Genomic DNA, 23,641 nt, shown 5'->3' on the forward strand with positions numbered 1-23,641 from the left:
CACTATAAACCAACATGATCACACGTGAAGTCGGCATAATGTTTCTGATAGTTTCTGTACCTTAGAATCGCCGACTGTATGCCGACGCGCAACATGCAGCATTCTTATCAGACATGTTGACAGTGGTTTCAGTGAGTTTATCTTTCCACCCTCCGTGATTGGCAGCGCATTGCATCAGCTGCATGGGAGACTAGGGTTCAAACCCAGACAGTAACCACGTTTGAATAGTCAATGACGAGCATGATTCAGAGGTTTCACCTTTCCCTCTAGCATTACTTTTTTAATCCACTAATGGTAAAGGTAAGGTTTGGGTTTGGGTTGGGTGATAGAATCTATAAATACATGCTTTTCTCTTCATTGTATAATGTCCTGTAAAGCTGAAAACAACTTGCTTCACTACTAGCTTTTGGCGACCTCTCCTGGACATAAATGTAGCTCACACATGCCCATATGCCCTACAACACTTACCGCTTTGGCCACTGGGGGCAGTGTTTTGAAATTTCGGTCAACGTATACTGAATTTGTCAAAAGAAAAGTCAGTCTACTCTTTCCGATTTCACTGTGAGATCAGGCTGTATAAACTGCCATTGTATGACATCACTGAGCACAATTTTTTTTTTTCACAATTTCTCCCTTTGGGTTAAGAAAAAGAAAGAAAGTCATATAGGGTTATAACAACACAGGGGTGAGTAAACAATGACTGAATTTACATTTTTGGGTGAACTATCCCTTTAATAATTATTTTTTTTAAATCATATTTAAGAGCACAATTTTTGGTGAAGAACTACACTACCCAGGATGCTGGGAAAATCCACCAATCAGAGAATCGCGGACAACAAAGCACGCGAAAAGAGCTCTGCAGCAACCAGCCACTCCCTTGACGCACTGTGAATGACACAATCAAGTTGTTCTCAAAACTACTTATATATTTGTATATGTATATGAAAATTTTGCAATAAACTTTAAATCAATCATTTTATATTTTTCCATTATTTTTAATTCAATGACATCATTCACAATGCTTCATGGGATGGATTTTGTCAGATTTTACATTTTTTTTTCGCTCAAATCAAAGTTTGTAATGTTGTGATTCACCTCAGAGCTGGTTGGTTTGGTTCATGAAGCACAACTCTTTTATGAAGGATTTTAAGAAATCCCTATGGAAAAAAATTAATGGGAAAAATAACTTATATAGTAACGCTATATTAGTACAATCTGAGTGATTGACACACCTTGTGTCAAATTGCAATTCAACGATCTGTTCAGAATACCCAGAGCCTATTAACTGACAGGATCAGTTTATATCTAATACTTTAAAACCAAGACCAGACTTAACTTTCTTTGGCATGCAGAAAGTAAGTGTAGTGTCCTCATTTACTCTCTTAATTTACTCTCTTAATGGAATTGTGACTATATACAAAACAAGATTTTCACATTTTCTGAAGAAAATGTAATTGGCACTTGCACAAGTCACAGCCACGATTTTAAGCGGTTTTTAACGTGATGCAGTGTGGTCACTATGTTGTTGCCTTCTAAGTCAAAAAGTCCACCACCAATTCTCCATAATATTTTGGTCTCTAGATATGGCTCAAGACTTGTTTTATTGTCCAACTAACAGTCTGATGTCTAGGTAAAGTAACAGCACACTTCTCCTCAACAGAGGGATCATTCAAAAGCTGCAGGACCACTTACTGTTAGAGGTTCGATCCAAACACTAACTATGAGAAACCGTTAATCAATTAAAGGATTATAGTATGGCTAAAAATTGTGATACATCTCAGAGATTTGAAATTATTTCTTTGATATGCTGTATGTTATATAGTATAATATTTGCATTATATTCTGGCTATATTGTAATATGATGCCTTTCTATAAGCCTTTTGATATAGTAAACTGATTAGATAAAAGCTTTGAGCACACAGAACTCTCATATCACTGATGTCATCAATACGTGTCCTCTATCACTGATACCAGTATTTACCAATAATACTACTACTGAGCTCAATGTCGATAGTTGCAGAAATAAAATCCACGCCACCCCCAAATCATGACAAACGTCCATTAGCAAAACCAAGCGACCCTGAATTCTGACCGTTGACTAGTTGACCCTGACCTTTGCCCTCTAGGCGCAGTGGGAGAGGCTGAGTTTCAGGACGCCTTCCGTGTGTATTTTGAAGAGCAGTTTGAACTCTGTGGGCAGCTGGTGCGACTCTTGCCACTTGGTGGTGAACTTGGTGCCTTTCTTGTCGTAGTAATAATACAGCAGCTCTTTCCCCGTGTTTGGGTCCCAGCCGAAGGGCCAGAAGCCGTACAGATGGACCTGATCACACAGAGACGAGGCCAGCGTGAACATCAGTATGCCGGTGCTGAAACGTTTCGGAGACAACTGCTTGTTTTTCCAATACCTGCAGATGGACGAGAGAGGACATTTCTTTTCGGTTACATTGGAGTGTTTGTAACAGGTGAAGAAATTTTCATTTTTTGTTTTAATCATTATTTAAACAAGCACACAGAAACCTTATGAACAGATCTTTTGAAATGTTTGGGATGTAGTCAATTGGAAATAGGATTAACAAAATCAATAAGTGTGTATTAGCTGACAAAGGCTTCAGTTCTGTTGGCAGGTCGGTTGAGCATTTGTGTGGATCTCACCAAATGTTTTTTTTTTTTTTTTGCATTACAGTATAGTGAATTTCAGAAGATGTGTTTAATTGTCATGAAAGTAATGACACAATGCGCAAAATTTTATAGACGACATAAAATGGCTTGACAAGTGCTGTTTTCTTTCCTGTGATGAAACAGGAAGCTAGAGTGGGACACGTCGACATTTCGTCCCTTTGTTCTTTGAAAAAGCCAATAACCTTTAGTTTACATAACAGCAATAAGCCATGTTTTGCTATTTGCTATTACTAGTCATAAGCGGGTGGTATTATGGGGAGAGACAATCTCATTCTAGAAAACATTTGATTGGACACTTACAGTGGTGTGAAAAAGTGTTTGCCCCCTTCCTGATTTCTTATTTTTTTGCATGTTTGTCACACTTAAATGTTTCAGATCATCAAACAAGTTTAAATATTAGTCAAAGATAACACAAGTAAACACAAAATGCAGTTTTTAAATGAAGGTTGTTATTATTAAGGGAAAACAAAATCCAAACCTACATGGCCCTGTGTGAAAAAGCGATTGCCCCCTAAACCTAATAACTGGTTGGGCCACCCTTAGCAGCAACAGCTGCAATCAAGCATTTGCGATAACTTGCAATGAGTCTTTTACAGCACTGTGGAGGAATTTTGGCCCACTCATCTTTGCAGAATTGTTGTAATTCAGCCACATTGGAGGGTTTTCGAGCATAAACTGCCTTTTTAAGGTCATGCCACAGCATCTCAATAGGATTCAGGTCAGCACTTTGACTAGGCCACTCCAAAGTTTTCATTTTGTTTTTCTTCAGCCATTCAGAGGTGGACTTGCTGGTGTGTTTTGGATCATTGTCCTGCTGCAGAACCCAAGTTCGCTTCAGCTTGAGGTCACGAACAGATGGCCGGACATTCTCCTTCAGGATTGTTTGGTAGACAGCAGAATTCATGGTTCCATTTATCACAGCAAGTCTTCCAGGTCCTGAAGCAGCAAAACAGCCCCAGACCATCACACTACCACCACCATATTTTACTGTTGGTATGATGTTCTTTTTCTGAAATGCGGTGTTACTTTTATGCCAGATGTAATGGGACACACACCTTCCAAAAAGTTCAACTTTTGTCTCGTCAGTCCACAGAGTATTTTCTCAAAAGTCTTGGGGATCATCAAGATGTTTTCTGACAAAAATGAGACGAGCCTTAATGTTCTTTTTGCTCAGCAGTGGTTTTTGTCTTGGAACTCTGCCATGCGGGCCATTTTTGCCCAGTCTCTTTCTTATGGTGGAGTCATGAACACTGACCTTAACTGAGGCAAGTGAGGCCTGCAGTTCTTTGGATGTTGTTGTGGGGTCTTTTGTGACCTCTTGGATGAGTCGTCGCTGCGCTCTTGGGGTAATTTTGGTCGGCCGGCCACTCCTGGGAAGGTTCACCACTGTTCCATGTTTTCGCCATTTGTGGATAATGGCTCTCACTGTGGTTCTCTGGAGTCCCAAAGCTTTAGAAATGGCTTTATAACCTTTTCCAGACTGATAGATCTCAATTACTTTCTTTCTCATTTGTTCCTGAATTTCTTTGGATCTCGGCATGATGTCTAGCTTTTGAAGATCTTTTGGTCTACTTCACTTTGTCAGGCAGGTCCTATTTAAGTGATTTCTTGATTGAGAACAGGTGTGGCAGTAATCAGGCCTGGGTGTGGCTAGAGAAATTGAACTCAGGTGTGATAAACCACAGTTAAGTTATGTTTTAACAGGTGGGGCAAACACTTTTTCACACAGGGCCATGTAGGTTTGGATTTTGTTTTCCCTTAATAATAACAACCTTCATTTAAAAACTGCATTTTGTGTTTACTTGTGTTATCTTTGACTAATATTTAAACTTGTTTGATGATCTGAAACATTTAAGTGTGACAAACATGCAAAAAAATTAAGAAATCAGGAAGGGGGCAAACACTTTTTCACACCACTGTATATAAACCTCTAAGCAGGAGATGATGTCTTCAAAAGTTTTAGTCCAAGTTCCTGGAAGAGACTTTTAAGTTGTACATTTTAAATGTGTTTATGCACTAAAAGTTTATTTAGTTTACTTTTAGGAGTACACCACAATAAAGATGTGAGCATGAAAGCTAATAGATATGGATTTCTTACAATTTTCTGTTTTGAATTTGTGGCTAAATGTGACACTTATTTAGACAGCCATTTAAATCCATTTGCACAGCAACAGCAAACACAATCTTTCCATATGAGCTGATCTCGGAACAGTACGAGCTACTGTAAGGACACCTCAAATTAATCATTGCACATCTACCATGGTAATACCATTATTTTTTTTTTGGATATGCACTATGGTAATACCATGTTTTTTGCACATCTACCATAGAAATACCATGTTTTGTTTTGTTTTTTTGGGGGGGGGTGTACATGTACTATGGTAATACCATGTTTTTTGTACATGTCCCATGGGTTTTTTTTTCATATGTGCTATGGTTACATAATTATTTACACACAAACTATGGGAATACCATGTTTTATGGTACATGTACTATGATAATAGCATGTTTTTTTATATATGTTCTATGTTAATAAAATGAACCAGAGTAATACCATGTTTTTTTTTTAAACATCTACCATGGTAATACCACGTTTTATGAACATCTACCATGGTAATACAATGTTTTTTTGGATATGTTCTATGTTAATAAAATGTTTGCACACAAACTATGGGAATAACATGGTTTTTGCACATGTAATGTGGTAATACCATGTTTTTTGTACACATACTAACATGTTTTTTGCACATCTAACATGGAAATATCATGTTTTCTGAACATCTATTATGGTAATATCATGTTTTTTGCATATCTAACATGGTAATATCATGTTTTTTGCACATGTACCTTGGTAAAACAATGTTTTTGTTTTACATCTACCGTGGTAATACCATGTTTTTGGTAATGTACCATTTTCTTCACACATACGAATGTAATACCATGTTTTTTTTTGTTGTTTTTGTTTTGTACACATACTATTTTAATACCATGTTTTTGCACATCTAACACGGTAATATCATGTCTTTTTAACATCTACCACGGTAATTCCATGTTTTTTGAAAATCTACCATGGTAATACCATGTTTTTGGATATGTACTATGTTTATACCATTTTTTACACAAATACAATGAGAATACCATGTTTTTTGTACATGTACTATGGTAATAGCATGTTTTTGGACATCTACCATGGTAATACCATGTTTTTTATATGTATTATAGTTATACCATTTTTTGCACATATACTATGGGAATACCATGTTTTATTTTTTTTTTTTTTTTTTTTGCACATCTAACATGGTAATAACATGTTTATTTGCATATGTACCATGGTAATACCACATTTTTACATTGGTATTATCTGTCCTGCAAAAACTTACCACAAACTTCAAACAGAAAAGTTCATGCTCATGTGCATCATGAAATAGGACAAATGTGCTTATATTGCATGTTTACAGTAAATGGCAGTAAGCCAGTGCACACTAAACAGTAGTTGCCCATAAACCCCCAGGACACAAAGCTCATGTACCTCACCTAAAGTGGCATGTGTGTTTGCAGTAAAAATGTGACATGGAAAAACAGCACATCCATGAAGGTCAGTAGCCTTGTGTACGTGGGGTCCGGCACTAGAGTTTTGCTCAGAGCAAGGTTAGATCACCCACCATCTCTAATACAATAAACTGCTGGTGAACCCAAAGAGAGAGAGAGAGAGAGATAGAGAGAGAGAGAGACCGGCTATTCCAAAACATAGTGAGCTGCCTTTCCTACTTAGGCAGCTGCCTTCTAAGGCCACATCAACACTAATCCATTTTTGTCTGAAAACTCTGTTTTCAGTTTCCTAACGACATAATCTTACAAACTATGCGGATATGAAGAGCGTTTCGAAAATGCCCCTTTTTTGGTTGAGGTACAGACTGTTCTAGTCTGGATGAGAGGCGTAAACGTGGCTAAATGAAAGCGTTTTCAAACATCCAAACTGAAACGGAAGCTCATAATTGAGTGATTTGGAATTGCAACTCCAATTCCACAAAATAGAGCTAATTAAGTGAAGCATGCAGTATTATTTATAGTAGATTTGAGTTAGCATGTTGCTAAGTTAACGATACAATGCTCTAATAAGTATAAAAATATACAGCATGCACAAATATTTTAATTAGATGTACAATAATTATTTTTAACAGTACTTGTCAGTTTTGAAAGAAATGTAATTATATAAGTCAACTTGTCTGATACAATATACTATGCTAATACTAATCTTGGTGCTATGCATACTAGGATTACCATATCTGTAAGGGATACTTTCGAATTTGGCCAAAACAAGGCATCTTACAAGGCATCATAATGTTGCTGCCACCTTTTAGAACAGCGTTCTTATCAAGAGAGCGCCCATGATGCCTTCAAATGCTTAAGGAAGCTCACTAGGTTTCCGAACAGAGCTAATGTGTACTGGTTTTTGCTTGTGTATGGATATCGGTCCATTTCCTGTATAATGTGCTACCGTGTTTAAACAGAATAACTTTTAAAGCTCCTTATGGAGCCTGTGAGCCTCTTACAGGGTTAATTCTGTCAGAGCGGAACGGACTGTGTTTAATGGGATTGCAGAAGATTACAGGACAACAGATCACTTCTAATGGTCTGATGGGTTAAAATCCAGTACAGAGACACCAACTCTCTCTGTGTGTGTTCATTTAGAGATGCTCTAATAATCTCATCTTTTACTTCCTTTCAACATTCTTTATCACCCTGACATCCATGTTTCATGTATTTCCTGTCAGGCAGCTACAGTGAGGCACAGCGATAGTATCAGGTGGTAATACGATCGTGCTTCGATATGGGTACCATATGTATATACCATGTTACTTATATGGAACTCAAAGGTACTTTAAAGAATACCATGGCATTACCATGGTGCATGTCCAAAAAAACATGGTATTGTATCATGGTAATACCATGTTTTTTGGGCATGCACAATGGTAATGTCATAATTTTTTGTAATACAATGTTTTTTTAGACATGGTACCATGATAATATAATATTTTTTGAACTTGTACCATACTGTTTTTTTTGGGGGGGGGGGGGCATGTACCATGGCAATACAATGTTTTTGTGCCCACATACCATGTTAATAACTGTTTTTTGGACATGTACCCTGGTAATACCATGTTTTTGCACATGTACTATGGCAATGCCATGGTTTTTTGTACATGTACCATGGTAATACCATTTTTTGGACGTATAACAAGATAATGCCATGCTTTTGGGACACTTACTATGGTAAAGCCATGTTTTTAGGTTAGGTACTATCGTAATACCATGTTTTGGGACATGTACAATGGTTATATCAGATTTCTGGACATGTACTATGGTAATACCTTGATTTGTTTTTTTGTTTTTACGCATATATAATGGTAATATCATGTTTTTTGGACATGTACTTTGGTAGTACCATACTTTTGGGATATGTACTATGGTAATATCATTTGTTTTGGGACATGTACCATTGTAATACCATAGCTTTGAACATGTACCATGGTAATACCTTGTTTTTTTCTGCACATGTATCATGGTAATATCATGTTTTTTGGTCATACTATTGACAGGCAGGTGTACAAAAGCTCTCACCTGTTCACATACTGCATAACGTTTCCTGGCCAGGCTAACTGCACTTTGAGCTGGCCCTTGTGCTCTACGAAGAAGTCTACGATCGTGCGTGTGACAGTGGCTGACATGTGGAAGAAAAACGCAGGAATCCAAAGTATGGCTCCATCTAGTTTCTTCAAACTCAAGAAGAAATTGTTCCTGTCTTGGATGGTCAGGAGGTTGTTGTAGTATTTCTCCAGAATGCTGGGGTTGAGGGTCGTAAGGTTGGTCTGACGCCCCACGTCTCTACGGAAGACCTCGGTAGGCGCGAAGTTGCAGCGGAAGACAAAGTCATACTTGTCGATTTTGGGACCACAGCGGCTGCTGGTGAGAATTCCAATGTTCCCTATGACAGCACAGGTGTTGTAGTGCTTGTTGGGGATGGGAGAAGAATCTGGAAGCAAAGACCTGAGGTTCTTACCAATGGATAAGACATATTTATGACTCGAGCAGTCATAGTGCATTAACTGACCCACACGTACGCTGCTCTTGGTCAGGGCAAAGTTGTGTGGTACGTCAATGTATTGGGCGATCTCTTTACTGGAAAACAGGTGAGAAGACAGAAGCAACAACATCAGAATGAAAAGCATGAGACAGAATCAGAGTGAATCAAACTTAACTCAACCACATAATTATCAACAGCTTGAAGAGTTGGGATATTGGACTGTAGTGCACCACCAAAGTTTGTATCTAAGCACCATGTCATGTACCATGGTAATACCATGTTTTTGTACATGTACTATGGTCATACCATGTTTTTTTTTTTGGACATATACCCTGGCAATATCATGATTTTGGAACATTTAACATTGTAATGCTATGTTTTTGTACTTTTGTAATACCATTTGTTAGGATATGCACCATGGTAATACCACGTTTCTTTGCACATTTACCATAGTAATACAATATATTTTTTGCACTTGTACCAAGGTAATACCTTTTGTTTTGGCCATGCACCATTGTAATGTTATGTTTTTGTACATACACTATGGTCATACCATGTTTTTTTGGACATTTACCATGGTAATACCTTTTGTTTTGGCCGTGCACAATTGTAATGTTATGTTTTTGTACATACACTATGGTCATACCATGCTGTTTGGACATTTACCATTGTAATACCATGTTTTATGGCCATGCACCATTGTAATACCTGTTTTTGGCCATGTACCATTGTAATACCATGTTTATTGCATATGTACCTTGGTAACACCATGTTTTTTGTACCAATGCACCATTGTAATACAATGTTTTTGGACCTGTACCATTGTAGTACCATGTTTTTGGCCATGCACCATTGTAATACCATGTTTTTGGACATGTCTCATTGTAATACTATGTTTTTTTTTTTTTTTTTTTTTTTTATCAATGCACCATTGTAATACAATGTTTCTGGACATGTGCCATTGTAATACCATGTTTTTTTGGTCATGCACCATTGTAATACCATGTTTTTGGCCATACACCATTGTAATACCATGTTTTTTGGCCATGTGCCATTGTAATACCATGTTTTTTTGGCCATGCACCATTGTAATACCAGTTTTTGGCCATGTACCATTGTAATACCATGTTTTTGGCTATGCACCATGGTAATACCATGTTTTTTGTACCAATGCACCATTGTAATACCATGTTTTTTGGACATGCACCATTGCAATACCATGTTTTTTTTTTTTGGCCATGAACCATTGTAATACCCTGTTTTTGGACTTGTAACATGATAATACCATGTTTTTTGACCATGCACCATTGTAATACCATGTGTTTTGGCCATGCAACATTGCAATACCATGTTTTTGGCCATCCACCATTGAAATACCATGTTTTTTGGTCATGCACCATTGTAATACCATGTTTTTGGCCATACACCATTGTAATACCATGTTTTTGGCCATGCACCATTGTAATACCATGTGTTTTGGCCATTCAACGTTGTAATACCACATTTTTGGCCATGCACCATTGTAATTTCATGTTTTTTGGCTATGCAACATTGTAATACTATGTTTTCGGCCTTGCACCATTGTAATACCATGTTTTTTTGGTCATGCACCATTGTAATACCATGTTTTTGGCCATACACCATTGTAAAACCATGTTTTTGGACATGCACCATTGTAATACCATGTTTTTTGGCCATAAACCATTATAATGCCATGTTTTTGGACTTGTAACATGATAATACCATGTTTTTGGCCATGCACCATTGTAATACCATGTTTTTTGGCCATGCACCATTGTAATACCATGTGTTTTGGCCATGCAACATTGTAATACCATGTTTTTGGCCATGCACCATTGTAATACCATGTTTTTTGGCTATGCAACATTGTAATACCATGTTTTCAGCCATGCACCATTGTAATACCATGTTTTTTGGTCATGCACCATTGTAATACCATGTTTTTGGCCATACACCATTGTAATACCATGTTTTTCGATCATGCACCATTGTAATACCATGTTTTTGGCCATACACCATTGTAATACCATGTTGTTGGCCATGCACCATTGTAATACCATGTTTTTGGCCATGCACCATTGTAATACCATGTTTTTGGCCATACACCATTGTAATACCATGTTTTTGGCCATGCACCATTGTAATACCATGTTTTTTGGCCATAAACCATAATAATGCCATGTTTTTGGACTTGTAACATGATAATACTATGTTTTTGGCCATGCACCATTGTAATACCATGTTTTTGGCCATACACCATTGTAATACCATGTTTTTAGCCATGCACCATTGAAATATGTTTTTTGGCCATGCACCATTTTAATACCATGTTTTTGGCCATACACCATTGCAATACCATGTTTATGACCATGCTCCATTGTAATATAGTTTTTGGCCATGCACCATTGTGATACCATGTTTTTGGCCATGCACCATTGTAATACCATTTTTTTTTTTTTTTTGACTATGCAACATTGTAATATCATGTTTTATGGCCATGCACCATTGTAATACCATGTTTTTGGCCATACACCATTGCAATACCATGTTGTTGGCCATGCACCATTGTAATATGTTTTTTGGCCATGCACCATTGTAATACCATGTTTTATGTTCATGCACCATTGTAATACCATGTTTTATGTTCATGCACCATTGTAATACCATGTTTTATGTTCATGTACCATTGTAATACCATGTTTTTTGGCCATGCACCATTGTAATACCATGTTTTATGTTCATGCAGCATTGTAATATCATGTTTTTTGGCCATGCACCATTGTAATACCATGATTTTGTCCATACACCTTTTAATATGTTTTTTGACCATGCACCATTGTAATACCATGTTTTTGGCCATACACCTTTTAATATGTTTTTTGGCCATGCACCATTGTAATACCATGTTTTTTGGCTATGCAACATTGTAATGCTATGTTTTTGGCCATGCACCATTGTAATACCATGCTTTTTGACCATGCACCATTGTAATACCATGTTTTTGGCCATACACCTTTTAATATGTTTTTTGGCCATGCACCATTGTAATACCATGTTTTTTGGCTATGCAACATTGTAATGCTATGTTTTTGACCATGCACCATTGTAATACCATGTTTTTGGCCATACACCTTTTAATATGTTTTTTGGCCATGCACCATTGTAATACCATGTTTTTTGGCTATGCAACATTGTAATGCTATGTTTTTGGCCATGCACCATTGTAATACCATGTTTTTTGACCATGCACCATTGTAATACCATGTATTTGGCCATACACCTTTTAATATGTTTTTTGGCCATGCACCATTGTAATACCATGTTTTTTGGCTATGCAACATTGTAATGCTATGTTTTTGACCATGCACCATTGTAATACCATGTTTTTGGCCATACACCATTGTAATACCATGTTTTTGGCCATGCACCATTGTAATACCATGTTTTTGGCCATGCACCATTGTAATACCATGTTTTTGTCCATACACCATTGCAATACCATGTTTTTGACCATGCTCCATTGTAATATAGTTTTTGGCCATGCACCATTGTGATACCATGTTTTTGGCCATGCACCATTGTAATACCATGTTTTTGGCCATGCACCATTGTAATACCATGTTTTTGGCCATGCACCATTGTGATACCATGTTTTTGGCCATGCACCATTGTAATACCATGTTTTTGGCCATGCACCATTGTGATACCATGTTTTTGGCCATGCACCATTGTAATACCATGTTTTTGGCCATGCACCATTGTAATACCATGTTTTTGGCCATGCACCATTGTAATACCATGTTTTGTCGCCATACACCATTGTAATACCATGTTTTTGGCCATACACCATTGTAATACCATGTTTTTTGGCTATGCAACATTGTAATACCATGTTTTGTGGCCATACACCATTGTACTATGTTTTGTAATTGTTTTGTAAACCATATTTTTGGATATATACAATTTGTCTTTCTTTTAATTAATTTCCACCTCAATTTTATGGTCATATTAAGATATTTATATATTTAAAAATGTCACTAAAGTATTCAAATACTTTCTGGGGTCAATGTATGTGTCATCTTAAAAATAGTATCTAAAATCTATTAGTTTTATGTATATTTTTGCCATCATGTGAAGAAAATCTATCCCAACACTAAAACATCTAGAGAATTAGAGAGGTCAAATTCAAAACAGCTTTGTCAGTATTCATAAATGTTACCTCTAAGATTAAAATACTCTTCACTACTGGCAGTTTGCTTGATTGCGTGATGTTCACCGTTGCTCTAAATAAGCGGTCTTGTTAAACTTCCAGTTGTAGGACTCTTGTAGATTCTCGTTGAGCGCGGCATTCAGCGACGTGAACGCTGGATCCAGAAATTTCATTGCCAGCTGGGACCTGATGGGAAGATGGACAGATAGAGGAAATGAGACACAGAAAAAAACAAGCAATGTTTCTGTTCCACTTCACAGGAAGGCCCGGTCCTGATGTCCTGCTGATGGCAGCACAGTTGAAAGTGCTTCCAATCAATTCTGACCCATCCAGCCCCCTGTCAGTCACCCCTGCCCGCGGCGCTCAATGCCTGCTCTAATTAAACAACCTCTTTTAGACTCAACGCCTGCTCGTTTTCGCACTCTCATTTGTTAAAGCTTGTTCCGTTTCATTAACAAAGATATTTGAGTCTGGTTTACAGCCTCAGAGGTCAAAGTGTTGTGTTGGGTTACAGGACAGATAAAGCTCAAGTCACATTGAATATTACAGAGTAGAGAAACTCAGTCAATTAATGGACTGACTGATCAATCAGTTTTCAAACAAGCTTATCTTGCTGATGTCAGATATATCTGTTTTTTATTTTTGTAGATTTTTCAAATTACTGAAATAATGTTGTACAACCCTGGCAAACGATTCTGATGCTGGCACGGAAATTACACACTTCACCTATAACATGCAACATCAGCAGATGAATTATACTAAACCAGGCTTTCAGCAATAAATTAGGATTCTACAACATTTCCCTCCCTAGATTGTACAATTTTGTTTGTCAATTTTGCTTCAAATAACGCAACTGAAATGAGCTGAGGAAGTATAGGATTTCCTGTATAGGTTAAAATCAGAACTCCTAATTAAAATCAAGCTGTTTTTCCAAAAATGAAATGGTTTAAATTTTAATTGGAATACATCTGAATGCAATTCTGCCACTTCAGGCACATTCTCTCATTAGTGGCAGTAGTTCAGTTGACTCATAGTTCACTAATTGGTAAAGTAAACTGGTGGAGCTGAATAACAAATGCCACCCCACCCAAACCCAACCCATACTTTCCGCAAGAGCACTTTTGATCAAAATATCTTTCGCTATGTAACCTTGGCTGGACTGAAAGCGTTCCGATTACTGACTGAAATGAAACTGCCACAAGAGTAAATCAGGACCAAGGACAGCGCTTACAGTCTCCAGTCAAGAGCCAGAGTTTACCGGCAAGATCCTTGAGCTTCAAAGACTTTAAACAACAACAAAAAAACAGAACACTCAATCACACTTTACCGTGTTCGTTTTACAATGTATTTACATAAATAATACCAATGAACATGTAAATTTGTGGTCATGTACAATACTTGATCTTAGAGAGAAGCAATACTTTTGGGATAGTGACTGTATGTAATTGCAGTTACACATTGTTATTACTGGTGTTTGCTAAGGCAGCCATCACTATTACTGTCATTTGGGGTTTTTCAAAAGTATTAAACTTTGGCATGTAACTTGTCACACACTGTTTGTGTTACAGACATGAATGAAACCTCAGATTATGCAGTTGAAACGTACACTTAGACACACAGTAAAGGAGACAAAATATCATAGAAACTTGGGGTGCGCTATTTGGACTGGGGCACCCAAAATTCCCAAGCAACCATCCAACAATTCCCTAGAGTCCTCTTAGCAACAAGCAAACAACTTCTCAGAACACATTGTCAACTGCATAGCAACACTTCGACAACACTGGCCTTGTTTTTGTTTATAATGTTCATATAGTAAAAGAAATTCAATAAAATTCAACTGATGGAGGAAGAGAAAATTTGTACATACACACACGTATATAAAATAAATAATATTTTATATACATGTGTGTATGTACATATTTTCTCTTCCTCCATCAGTTGAATTTTATTGAATTTCTTCAATAAATATGAACTTACATTTACATTATATTATATATATATATATATATATATATATATATATACAGTATATTATATGTACATTGATATATATAAAGTGTATTTGAACTTACATATACATTATATACTGTATATACTGCACATATATAATATATATATATATATATATGGAATATTTGAATAGAATAAAACAGACTAGTGACTATAAGACTATAATAGAAAGCTAGACTATACATGTATAGATGAATACAGCCTGCTGACTGTTCTGAAATCATTACTCTGCGAAATATGAGAATGTAGGCTAGTTTTCAGGTTCATAAGCTGGGACTGAACTGCGCATGCGCACTGAGCATCATGACAGGACAAGAGGCCTTTCCAAAAATCCCTGTACATCAGTCTGACTGTCTGAGTGATTCAAAATGATTACATTACACCATACCCCACACAGTTATTCATCTGCATGTAGGCCTATATCTTCAGTCATGTGCATAAGAGACGCTTTTGCTTCTTGTGTAATAGACATAAACACACACAACATGACATTGTTAATGAACAGCTGTAATAAAGCACACGTTTACTTTCCCAAACCCCGCATGAAACATGTACATCCGCGGGCCGCCGGCGTTGGCGTAATTCGTGGAGGTGAAGATGAATTCTTTCTTTATGGACACGTAACTGATGAGTGATAAAATGAGCAAAGCGACGCTGAACATCACCAGACCCAAAACACCGACCACCCGAAGCATCTCAGCCCACAACACACACGATTTACACACAGAGAACAGTCATGATGAATGTGAGCGGCATCATTTCAGATGATGATCAGAGATGCTCCGGTCTCTCATCAGCACCAGCCGCAGCCATGACGGATCTCTGTCTAATATCTGCATTTAGGTTAAACATCGCCGGCCACATTCAGACTGTTTCTGCATACATCGACCCAAGCTGATATTTAAAGGAGTCTCGACCCTATTCAGAGAAATGCAAGAAATAAACAAGTAAGGCGCAGACGGATGTGCGGGAGTCTCACTGACACCGCAAACACACATCAATCTGCAAAATCCCCATGAGAATTACAAAACAGATTTAGGCATTAAGAACATTATTATAGTGGCTGTGCACAAGAAACTATTACAAAGTTTTTAAAACAATTAAATTATATTTTATAACATTTTATTATGTAATCATACTATTATTCATATTTAAAATGTTTTAATTGTCAGAAATATTCGATAATATATTGAATATTGTATCTTATATATATATTTTTACATAACAAATGTTATAATAATCATATTTGAAATTTTATATTTTGTTTCTTATTTATAATATATTAGGCTATACATACACCAATCAGCCACAACATTAAAACCACATCCCAAATATTGCGTAGGTCCCCCTCATGCCACCAAAACAGCACCAACCTGCATCTCAGAATAGCATTCAGAGATTATATTCTTCTCATCACAATTGTACAGAGTGGTTATCTGAGTTACCGTAGACTTTGTCAGTTCGAACCAGTCTGGCCATTCTCTGTTGACCTCTCTCATCAACAAGGCATTTCCATCCACAGAATTGTCGCTCACTGGATGTTTTTTGTTTTTAGCACCATTCGGAGTAAATTCTAGAGACTGTTGTGTGTGAAAATCCCAGAAATACTCAAACCAGCCCATCTGGCACCAGCAATCATGCCACGGTCCAAATCACTGAAATCAAATTTTTTCCCCATTCTGATGGTTGATGTGAACATTAACTGAAGCTCCTGACCTGTATCTGCATGATTTTATACACTGTACAGTGAGTCACAGACGAGACGTTGAGGTGGAAACGACCGCGGCTAAACGACGGCCATTTGTGTTGAAACGCAGGGAAGATGAATGGGGGTATTATACGAGGAGATAGCCGCTGTGTGTTTGATGTATGGCCGCGGGGTCAGTGGGTGTGAGACCTGAGTGTATGTGCGATGCTCAGGCCAGGGAGGGATGCGGTTGCTAAGCAACAGTCTGACCAGTGAGACTCGTCTGATTGGAGTTTCACAGGATTAATTTCCACATGTGGTAGATGACCGGCGTCAATCACACTCTCAAGCACACAGAAACACTCATTCATCAGAAAACGGTGTGTGAGTTTACAGTAGCTAAACACTCAGTAAAGACTCATAAATCTCAGATCAGTACTGAGCCATTGTCAATGTGAAAGAAGTGGCAGTATGGATAGCGTATAGGATGATGATTTAGTGATGGAGTTCAGTTCAGTTGTGTTATGTTCAATGCTATGTCTTAAATAAAGATTTAATTCCACTAACCTGTAAAACTTTTGTACATATCGCACCAGTTTCCAGGTGAAATGGACACTAGATGTGCTTCAATAACAATGACTTTTATTCACTTTCACACAAATCACAAGTAAAACTGCAGATTATCAGTTCATAAACACTTACTTTTCACTCTATTCCATACACAATGCTTATGACATTTAAACACTTTTACTATAGCGCATGACTCAATTTAACGGTTGTATTTACATAATCAACTACATACAAATTGTGCGGTAGTTCAACTGATGGAGCATTGCACTTGTGATATAAGGACCGGGGTATGAGTCCTGAAGAGCACGTGAGCCGACACTTGAGCCAAAAGTGTCAACCGACTGATCTCAGTTCAGGAGACTCTGTGCTGTCAGTAAAGGGTTAAACGTTCGACGCACGGAGTCATGTGACAAAACAACATGGTGACGATCGCAGAGGAGTTTGTGTTTAGTTGAAACACCAACAAAACTACATCTGGTAAGAAGCCTAATTAGGTTTTTACAAAAACTTTTTGAATCAAAAGATTAGAGTCTCATAGTGTTTCATCCAAAAAGCCATTTTTAAAATTTGAGCGATTTATTTCAAAACGCCATGCTGCTATACTCAGTGTACACTAATGTGTACAATAGGACAAGGCTGTAGTTAGAAATCCTATATTTACTGTGCATTATCACACTGAGAGGAAATGTTGCTTTCAGAGTCTTTATATGGAGTTAGGATGAAAATAAGGTGCATTTCAAACTGTTCTGAGACCAGTGCAGACAGACCGCACACTGGAGGTTAAGTAATGCACTAAATAGGGAGCAAGGGAGCATCCTATAGCTCTCTATGCAGTTAAGTGCATTCACTCCTAAAATCTGATCAAAAGTTCAGTTTCAGGCTGCAGATGATGTTTGGATCACTCAACATGTTTGACAGACATGAGACAATGATAATCAGTACATAGATTCAGAATTTATAATGTATCATTTTATTTTAACATGGTTGACAGTGATTGGATGATGCTGGACATTACTTTGAATCTGAATTAATTATGCTAATTTCTGATGTAATGTCTGTAACATCTCAGAAACATGAATAATCAACACTCCTGGACACATAATAAACAATTTGATTAATAAAATTTGACTTTCTATAGCTATTATTTAAAATTTCACAACTTAGTCCCGCTGTCCACGTATGTGGACGTACATTTTTAGCAAATGTACGTCCAAAAAAAATTTGTTTTTGTTGCATGTTTCTTAGGGGCTACTAGTTACAAATCAAAAAGGGGAAAGGAAAATGCACAAAGCAGTCACACAGGGGTCTCACGAGGTTAAAGGGACTTTGTATTACTTTTGGTTCATTGGTGACACAAAATAGGTCAAATGGAGTGCATTGAATTCTCACACAGTGTTCTTAATGAAGAAAAAAACAAATATTGAAATCATATTTTAATTTCACTAAAAACAATAAATTAGACAGAATTATTATTTTTGTAATTATTATTCAATATAACCAATTGAAAAGTAACGGTGATGAATGGGGGTAAACTGGCTGACATTCTAATGAAAAACATGTAAAAATAAAATTAAAGTGTACTTTTTAATTTTCTTTTGCATTACACATTAATCAGAGTTAAATCTACTGCATCAAATGATGTAATTAAGTTCAGTACATGGTTAATTATTTTACTATCTCACATTTAGTACACAAATGGCACCGTTTCCTGAGAATGACCGTTGAACGCAGATAATCAAACATGCAGTCAGTGTGAAAGCAGCTCACAACTCATTACATTTTCCTGGACAAATATTAGTTTAGCGTTTAAGCAACGTGCTGATGCTCTTTTTTAACCTTTGATGACACGGACACATTCAGTGTGACAAAGACTGTTATTCTGCTGTGACTAATAGATGATTCATTCACCTGCTTTGTGTGTGTGTGTGTGTGTGTGTATGTGTGTGTTTAATCTCTTGTCACGTTCCTGCGCTGTTCTGTACATATGTTTGATAAGATCTGATGCTGTCGTCAAGTTAAAGACTTCACTGATAACATTAAAACACACTCGGAAACATTGGAGGAAAAAAATATAACACAGGACTCTCAAAGACGGTCATGCAAAAATAAATAAACAAATAAAACAATTTATCAAATTTTCAATACATAAAATCAAGGTTGAAAAAATTTGAAATTACAAATCTATTATCTTAACGTTCGTAAGAATGTGCTCATACAGTAGGAAATAAAATCTTTAATATCTCAATTATTTCACCTGGACAGCAATGAGATTAAATGGAGAGCAAATGGAGAACAAACTCAAGAATGAAATGTTTGAGTAAATTTTGAGATCAGAAACACTAGAGGAGTTTTAATGAGAAACATCTAAGAAGCAGGAGACTTTCCATTTCTTCTCATTGCTGTCTAGGAGAAACAATTGAGATATTAAAGAGATCTCGTTTGTAATGTTTGTTTCCAACAGCGTCACACTCAACCCGATCTCATGAGAAGTCGTACGAATAATACGAGATGTGAAAATTGTAAGAAATCGTGCATGTTGGATTGTGCAAAAACATACGACTTTCAGACTAACCAATCACATACACTTCCCTCATGTTGTTTTAACCTCCTGAGACCCCTGTGTGACTGCTGTGTGCATTTTCCATTCTTCCTTTTGATTTGTAACTAGTAGCCCCTAAGAAACATTACACACACAAAAAAAATTATGTCCACATATGTGGACAGCGGGACCAAGTTATTATTTTTGGTATTATTTTAAATAATACCAAGCTATAAAAAAGTCAGTTTTTTTTTTTTTAATAGTTCATGATGTTTCCAGGAGTGTTGATTATTCATGTTTTTGAGACGTTACAGACATTACATCAGAAATTATCATAATTAATTCTGATTCAAAGTAATGTCCAGCATCATCCAATCACTGTCAATCATGTTAAAATAAAATGATACATTATAAATTCTGAATCTATGTACTGATTATCATTGTCTCATGTCTGTCAAACATGTTGAGTGATCCAAACATCATCTGCAGCCTGAAACTGAACTTTTGATCAGATTTTAGGAGTGAACGCACTTAACTGCATAGAGAGCTAAAGGATGCTCCCTTGCTCCCTATTTAGTGCATGACTTAACCTCCAGTGTGCTGTCTGTCTGCACTGGTCTCAGAACAGTTTGAAATGCACCTTATTTTCATCATAACTCCATATAAAGCCTCTGAAAGACACATTTATCAGTTTTTGGATGCATCAGTTTATTCTCAATGTGATAATGCACAGACAGTGAATATTGGATATTTGAACTGAAAATGAGCCTGTAGTCCACGCACGTGGTCAGTGTGTTTAACAGCGTGCTGTTTCGCGATAAATCAATGAAATTTAAAAATGGCATATCAGATGAAACTAGAGACTCAAACAGGTTTGAATGTAAAAACTTGATGAGGTTTCTTACAAAATGTAGTTTTGTTGCCATTTCTCCCAAAGACAAACTCCAATGTGATCAGCGCCATGTTGTTTTGTCACATGACTCTGTATGTTGAAAGTTTAACCCTTTAATAACAGCCTAGAGTCTCCTGAACTGAGATCAGTCGGTTTACATGAAATGAAATCATGCATAGCCTATAGTGATGCCAAAACGTAATGTCCACGCATGTGGACGCGGGGTCTCAGGAGGTTAAACCCTGATATTTCCTTTTTTCCGTGTTACACAACACATATTTTGATGCAAACCTAAACCTAACAATAAAGTCTAACACCTTACCCAGACATAACCATGACAGTAACGTGAAAAGCCCTGTTGTGTACCACAGAAGAAAGAGAAACTGTGTTTTGAACATTCGTTCATGATAACTCATACCCCACTTAAACCTAACCATAAAGTCGGACCCCTTAATTTAACCAGAAGCACAAGAAACAAATCAGTTTAATGATGCAGCATGCTCTTACACGATTAGCAGAGATAAGACAGTGGCTAACATTAAGATAACATTAAGATAACGCTGAGATAATGTGAGGATAATGAGGGTTTGTGCCACTGTAGGAAGTTTAAACACTGATCAGCTCAGCTAGAACTGTGAACTATCTCTCTATCTCTCAACTGGTTAATTTAAGGTTCTGGTTGCTTCATACTGTCTGAAGTGATAGCAGATGACTATGATGAGGGGTCGCTGGTCCCATAAGATGATATACTTTCAAGTGAAGTATAGACTGTACTTGTAAACTATTGTATGAAGGACATGCTAAAGGAGCTACGTATAAGGACAAGCAAAGCAACTTCTTTCAATATTACTGAATTCACTCACTCTCTCTCTTGAAACTCAAAGCTGTTGACCTGATACAGGGTAATATGGAAAGATTATAAAATATTGATTTTCTTTCACAAATATTTGACAGGTAGACAGTAGCTGTCAGAGGTAAAATTGTAATATTCGGCAAAGCAGTTAGCTATTGAAGCTAAATTAAACAACACTCGAGCAAGTACACGACGGAGGCCACGGAAAAGACAAGTCACAGACGAGCAATAAGTAGCAAATCAAGGTTGGATATTTAAAAAAAACAAAAAAACAAGCTGTTTCATATGTCCTGACCAAACAGAAAATATGTCAACACAGGAAATAAAACTGCCTTTTCATGGGGTCTTAAAAAACATGGTCATGGTTTTGTAAAATTCCTTGAAAGACCGAAAATCAAAGAGACGTTTGGTCATTTTATTCCTCTCAACTCCCTTTCACATCACACACACACACACACACACACACACACACATCCTGTCTGTCTGCTTTCCACTTTCTCACTTTATCCATTTACCCTGTGTATCAGAATCAGGCAAACAGAGACTTTACAGATAATAATTCATGTTGCATTTGTAAGAAGTGAGACTCGTGTTTCGGTTACTCTGATAAGCTCATGTTTAAGGGAGAGTCTCTACAGATCCTGTAATCTCAGTCTCTGGTTTCTCATTAACTAATCTGGATAACACAAGCTGCTATCTGTCAAGACAGAGTAAACCCGCCTAACAATCACATATTTATTCAAGACTCATTACCAAACCAGAGAAAGAGAGATAAATTAGTATATTCTGCCAGGGAATTTTGTCAAGGCTTGTTAACTATAGAGGATGAGATAATGAGCAAATCATACGTATGTCTGTGTGTATGTGTGTGTTAACTTAAAGTGATAACATTTAAGGAATATTCTGGGTTTAAAACAAGTTAAGCTCAGTCGACCGCATTTGTGGCATAATGTTGATTTGCACAAAAAATTATTTTGACTCGTCCCTCCTTTTCTTTAAAAAAAGCAAAAATCTGTGTTATAGAGAGGCACTTACAATGGAAGTGAATGGGGCCAATTTTTTGAATGTTTAAAGGCAAAAATGTGAAGTTTATAATTTTATAAAAGCACTTACATTAAATCTTCTGTTAAAACTTGTGCATTATCTGAACTTTAAAGTTGTTTAAACTGACGTTTTGCAGGATAACAGGATTTACAGAGGGTCATCATGGCAGCAAAGTTGTATAACTTTACACAGAAAAGATTGGTATGCGATTTTATCAGATTAAAATCATGTTAACACACATATTGTTTACATCTTGTGGCTATACTTTCGAAACAGTGAGTATTTTAACATTTACAGATTGGCCCCATTCACTTTCAATGTAAGTGCCACACTGTAACAGATATTTGCTTTTTCTTTGTAAGAAAAGGAGGGACTAGTCTAAATTCATTTTTGTGGTAATCAACATTATGCCACAAATTTGTCTATTGAGCTTAACTTGTATTAAATCCAGAATATTCCTTTAAGAAATGCTTATTTTAGTATTTTAGCATTTACAGATTGGCCCCATTCACTCCCATGTAAATGTCTCACTGTAACCCAGATTTAGTTTTTTTGGGAGGGAACACAATTTACCCAGAATTCCATACTACACTTGCCTGATTGGTGTTTTCATGCTAATGTCAGCCGAAGTAATGGATCCTCTACAGATCTGGAAATGTTCACATGTTGAGCTGATCCTCTGTTTTATTCTGGAAAATTTAACGAGTCAAGCTAATCACCTATGCTGATGTAGAATCATTTCTATATTGAGCTGATCTCTGTGGATATGGAAAGGTCTGTGCATTGAGCTGATCTGAAAAAAGTTCATGAGTTAGGCTGATCACCTATGCTGATCTGGAAATGTTTCATGTTGAGCTGAACTTTGTTGAAATGGAAATGTCTGTGTGTTGTGCTGATCATCAGTGCTGATAAGGAAAAGTTAAAGTGCTGAGCTAATCATCTCTGCTAAACTTGATTCATTTTCACATTGAGCTGATCACCTCTGTTGATCTGATCTCTGCTGATATGGAAAGGTCTGTGTGTTGAGCTGATCTGGAAAAGTTCATGAGTT

At 36.8% G+C, this 23,641-nt stretch overlaps 1 protein-coding gene across 1 annotated transcript; it reads right to left on the reverse strand.

Annotated features, from left to right (window-relative positions):
- Positions 1-2,122: 2,122 nt before the first annotated feature.
- On the reverse strand, positions 2,123-15,700 carry LOC127429264 (sia-alpha-2,3-Gal-beta-1,4-GlcNAc-R:alpha 2,8-sialyltransferase-like). The gene is made up of 4 exons (XM_051678205.1): positions 15,541-15,700; positions 13,062-13,185; positions 8,302-8,859; positions 2,123-2,405 (listed from the first exon to the last, which is right to left on the reverse strand). Exons 1-4 carry the CDS (start codon positions 15,698-15,700, stop codon positions 2,123-2,125), a joined length of 1,125 nt encoding a protein of 374 aa, XP_051534165.1.
- Between the last annotated feature and the right edge of the window lie 7,941 nt (positions 15,701-23,641).

The sequence above is a fragment of the Myxocyprinus asiaticus genome, chromosome 38 (genome assembly GCF_019703515.2).
Source record: "Myxocyprinus asiaticus isolate MX2 ecotype Aquarium Trade chromosome 38, UBuf_Myxa_2, whole genome shotgun sequence".
Classification (NCBI taxonomy): domain Eukaryota; kingdom Metazoa; phylum Chordata; class Actinopteri; order Cypriniformes; family Catostomidae; genus Myxocyprinus; species Myxocyprinus asiaticus.

Coding starts and splice junctions, on each gene's coding strand:
- LOC127429264 (XM_051678205.1), bottom strand. CDS start 15,700: ATGCTTCGGGTGGTCGGTGTTTTGGGTCTGGTGATGTTCAGCGTCGCT. Junction 13,186..15,540: donor GTACATGTTTCATGCGGGGT/TTGGGAAAGTAA, acceptor TCCATCTTCCCA/TCAGGTCCCAGCTGGCAATG. Junction 8,860..13,061: donor ACCGCTTATTTAGAGCAACG/GTGAACATCACG, acceptor CCTGTTTTCCAG/TAAAGAGATCGCCCAATACA.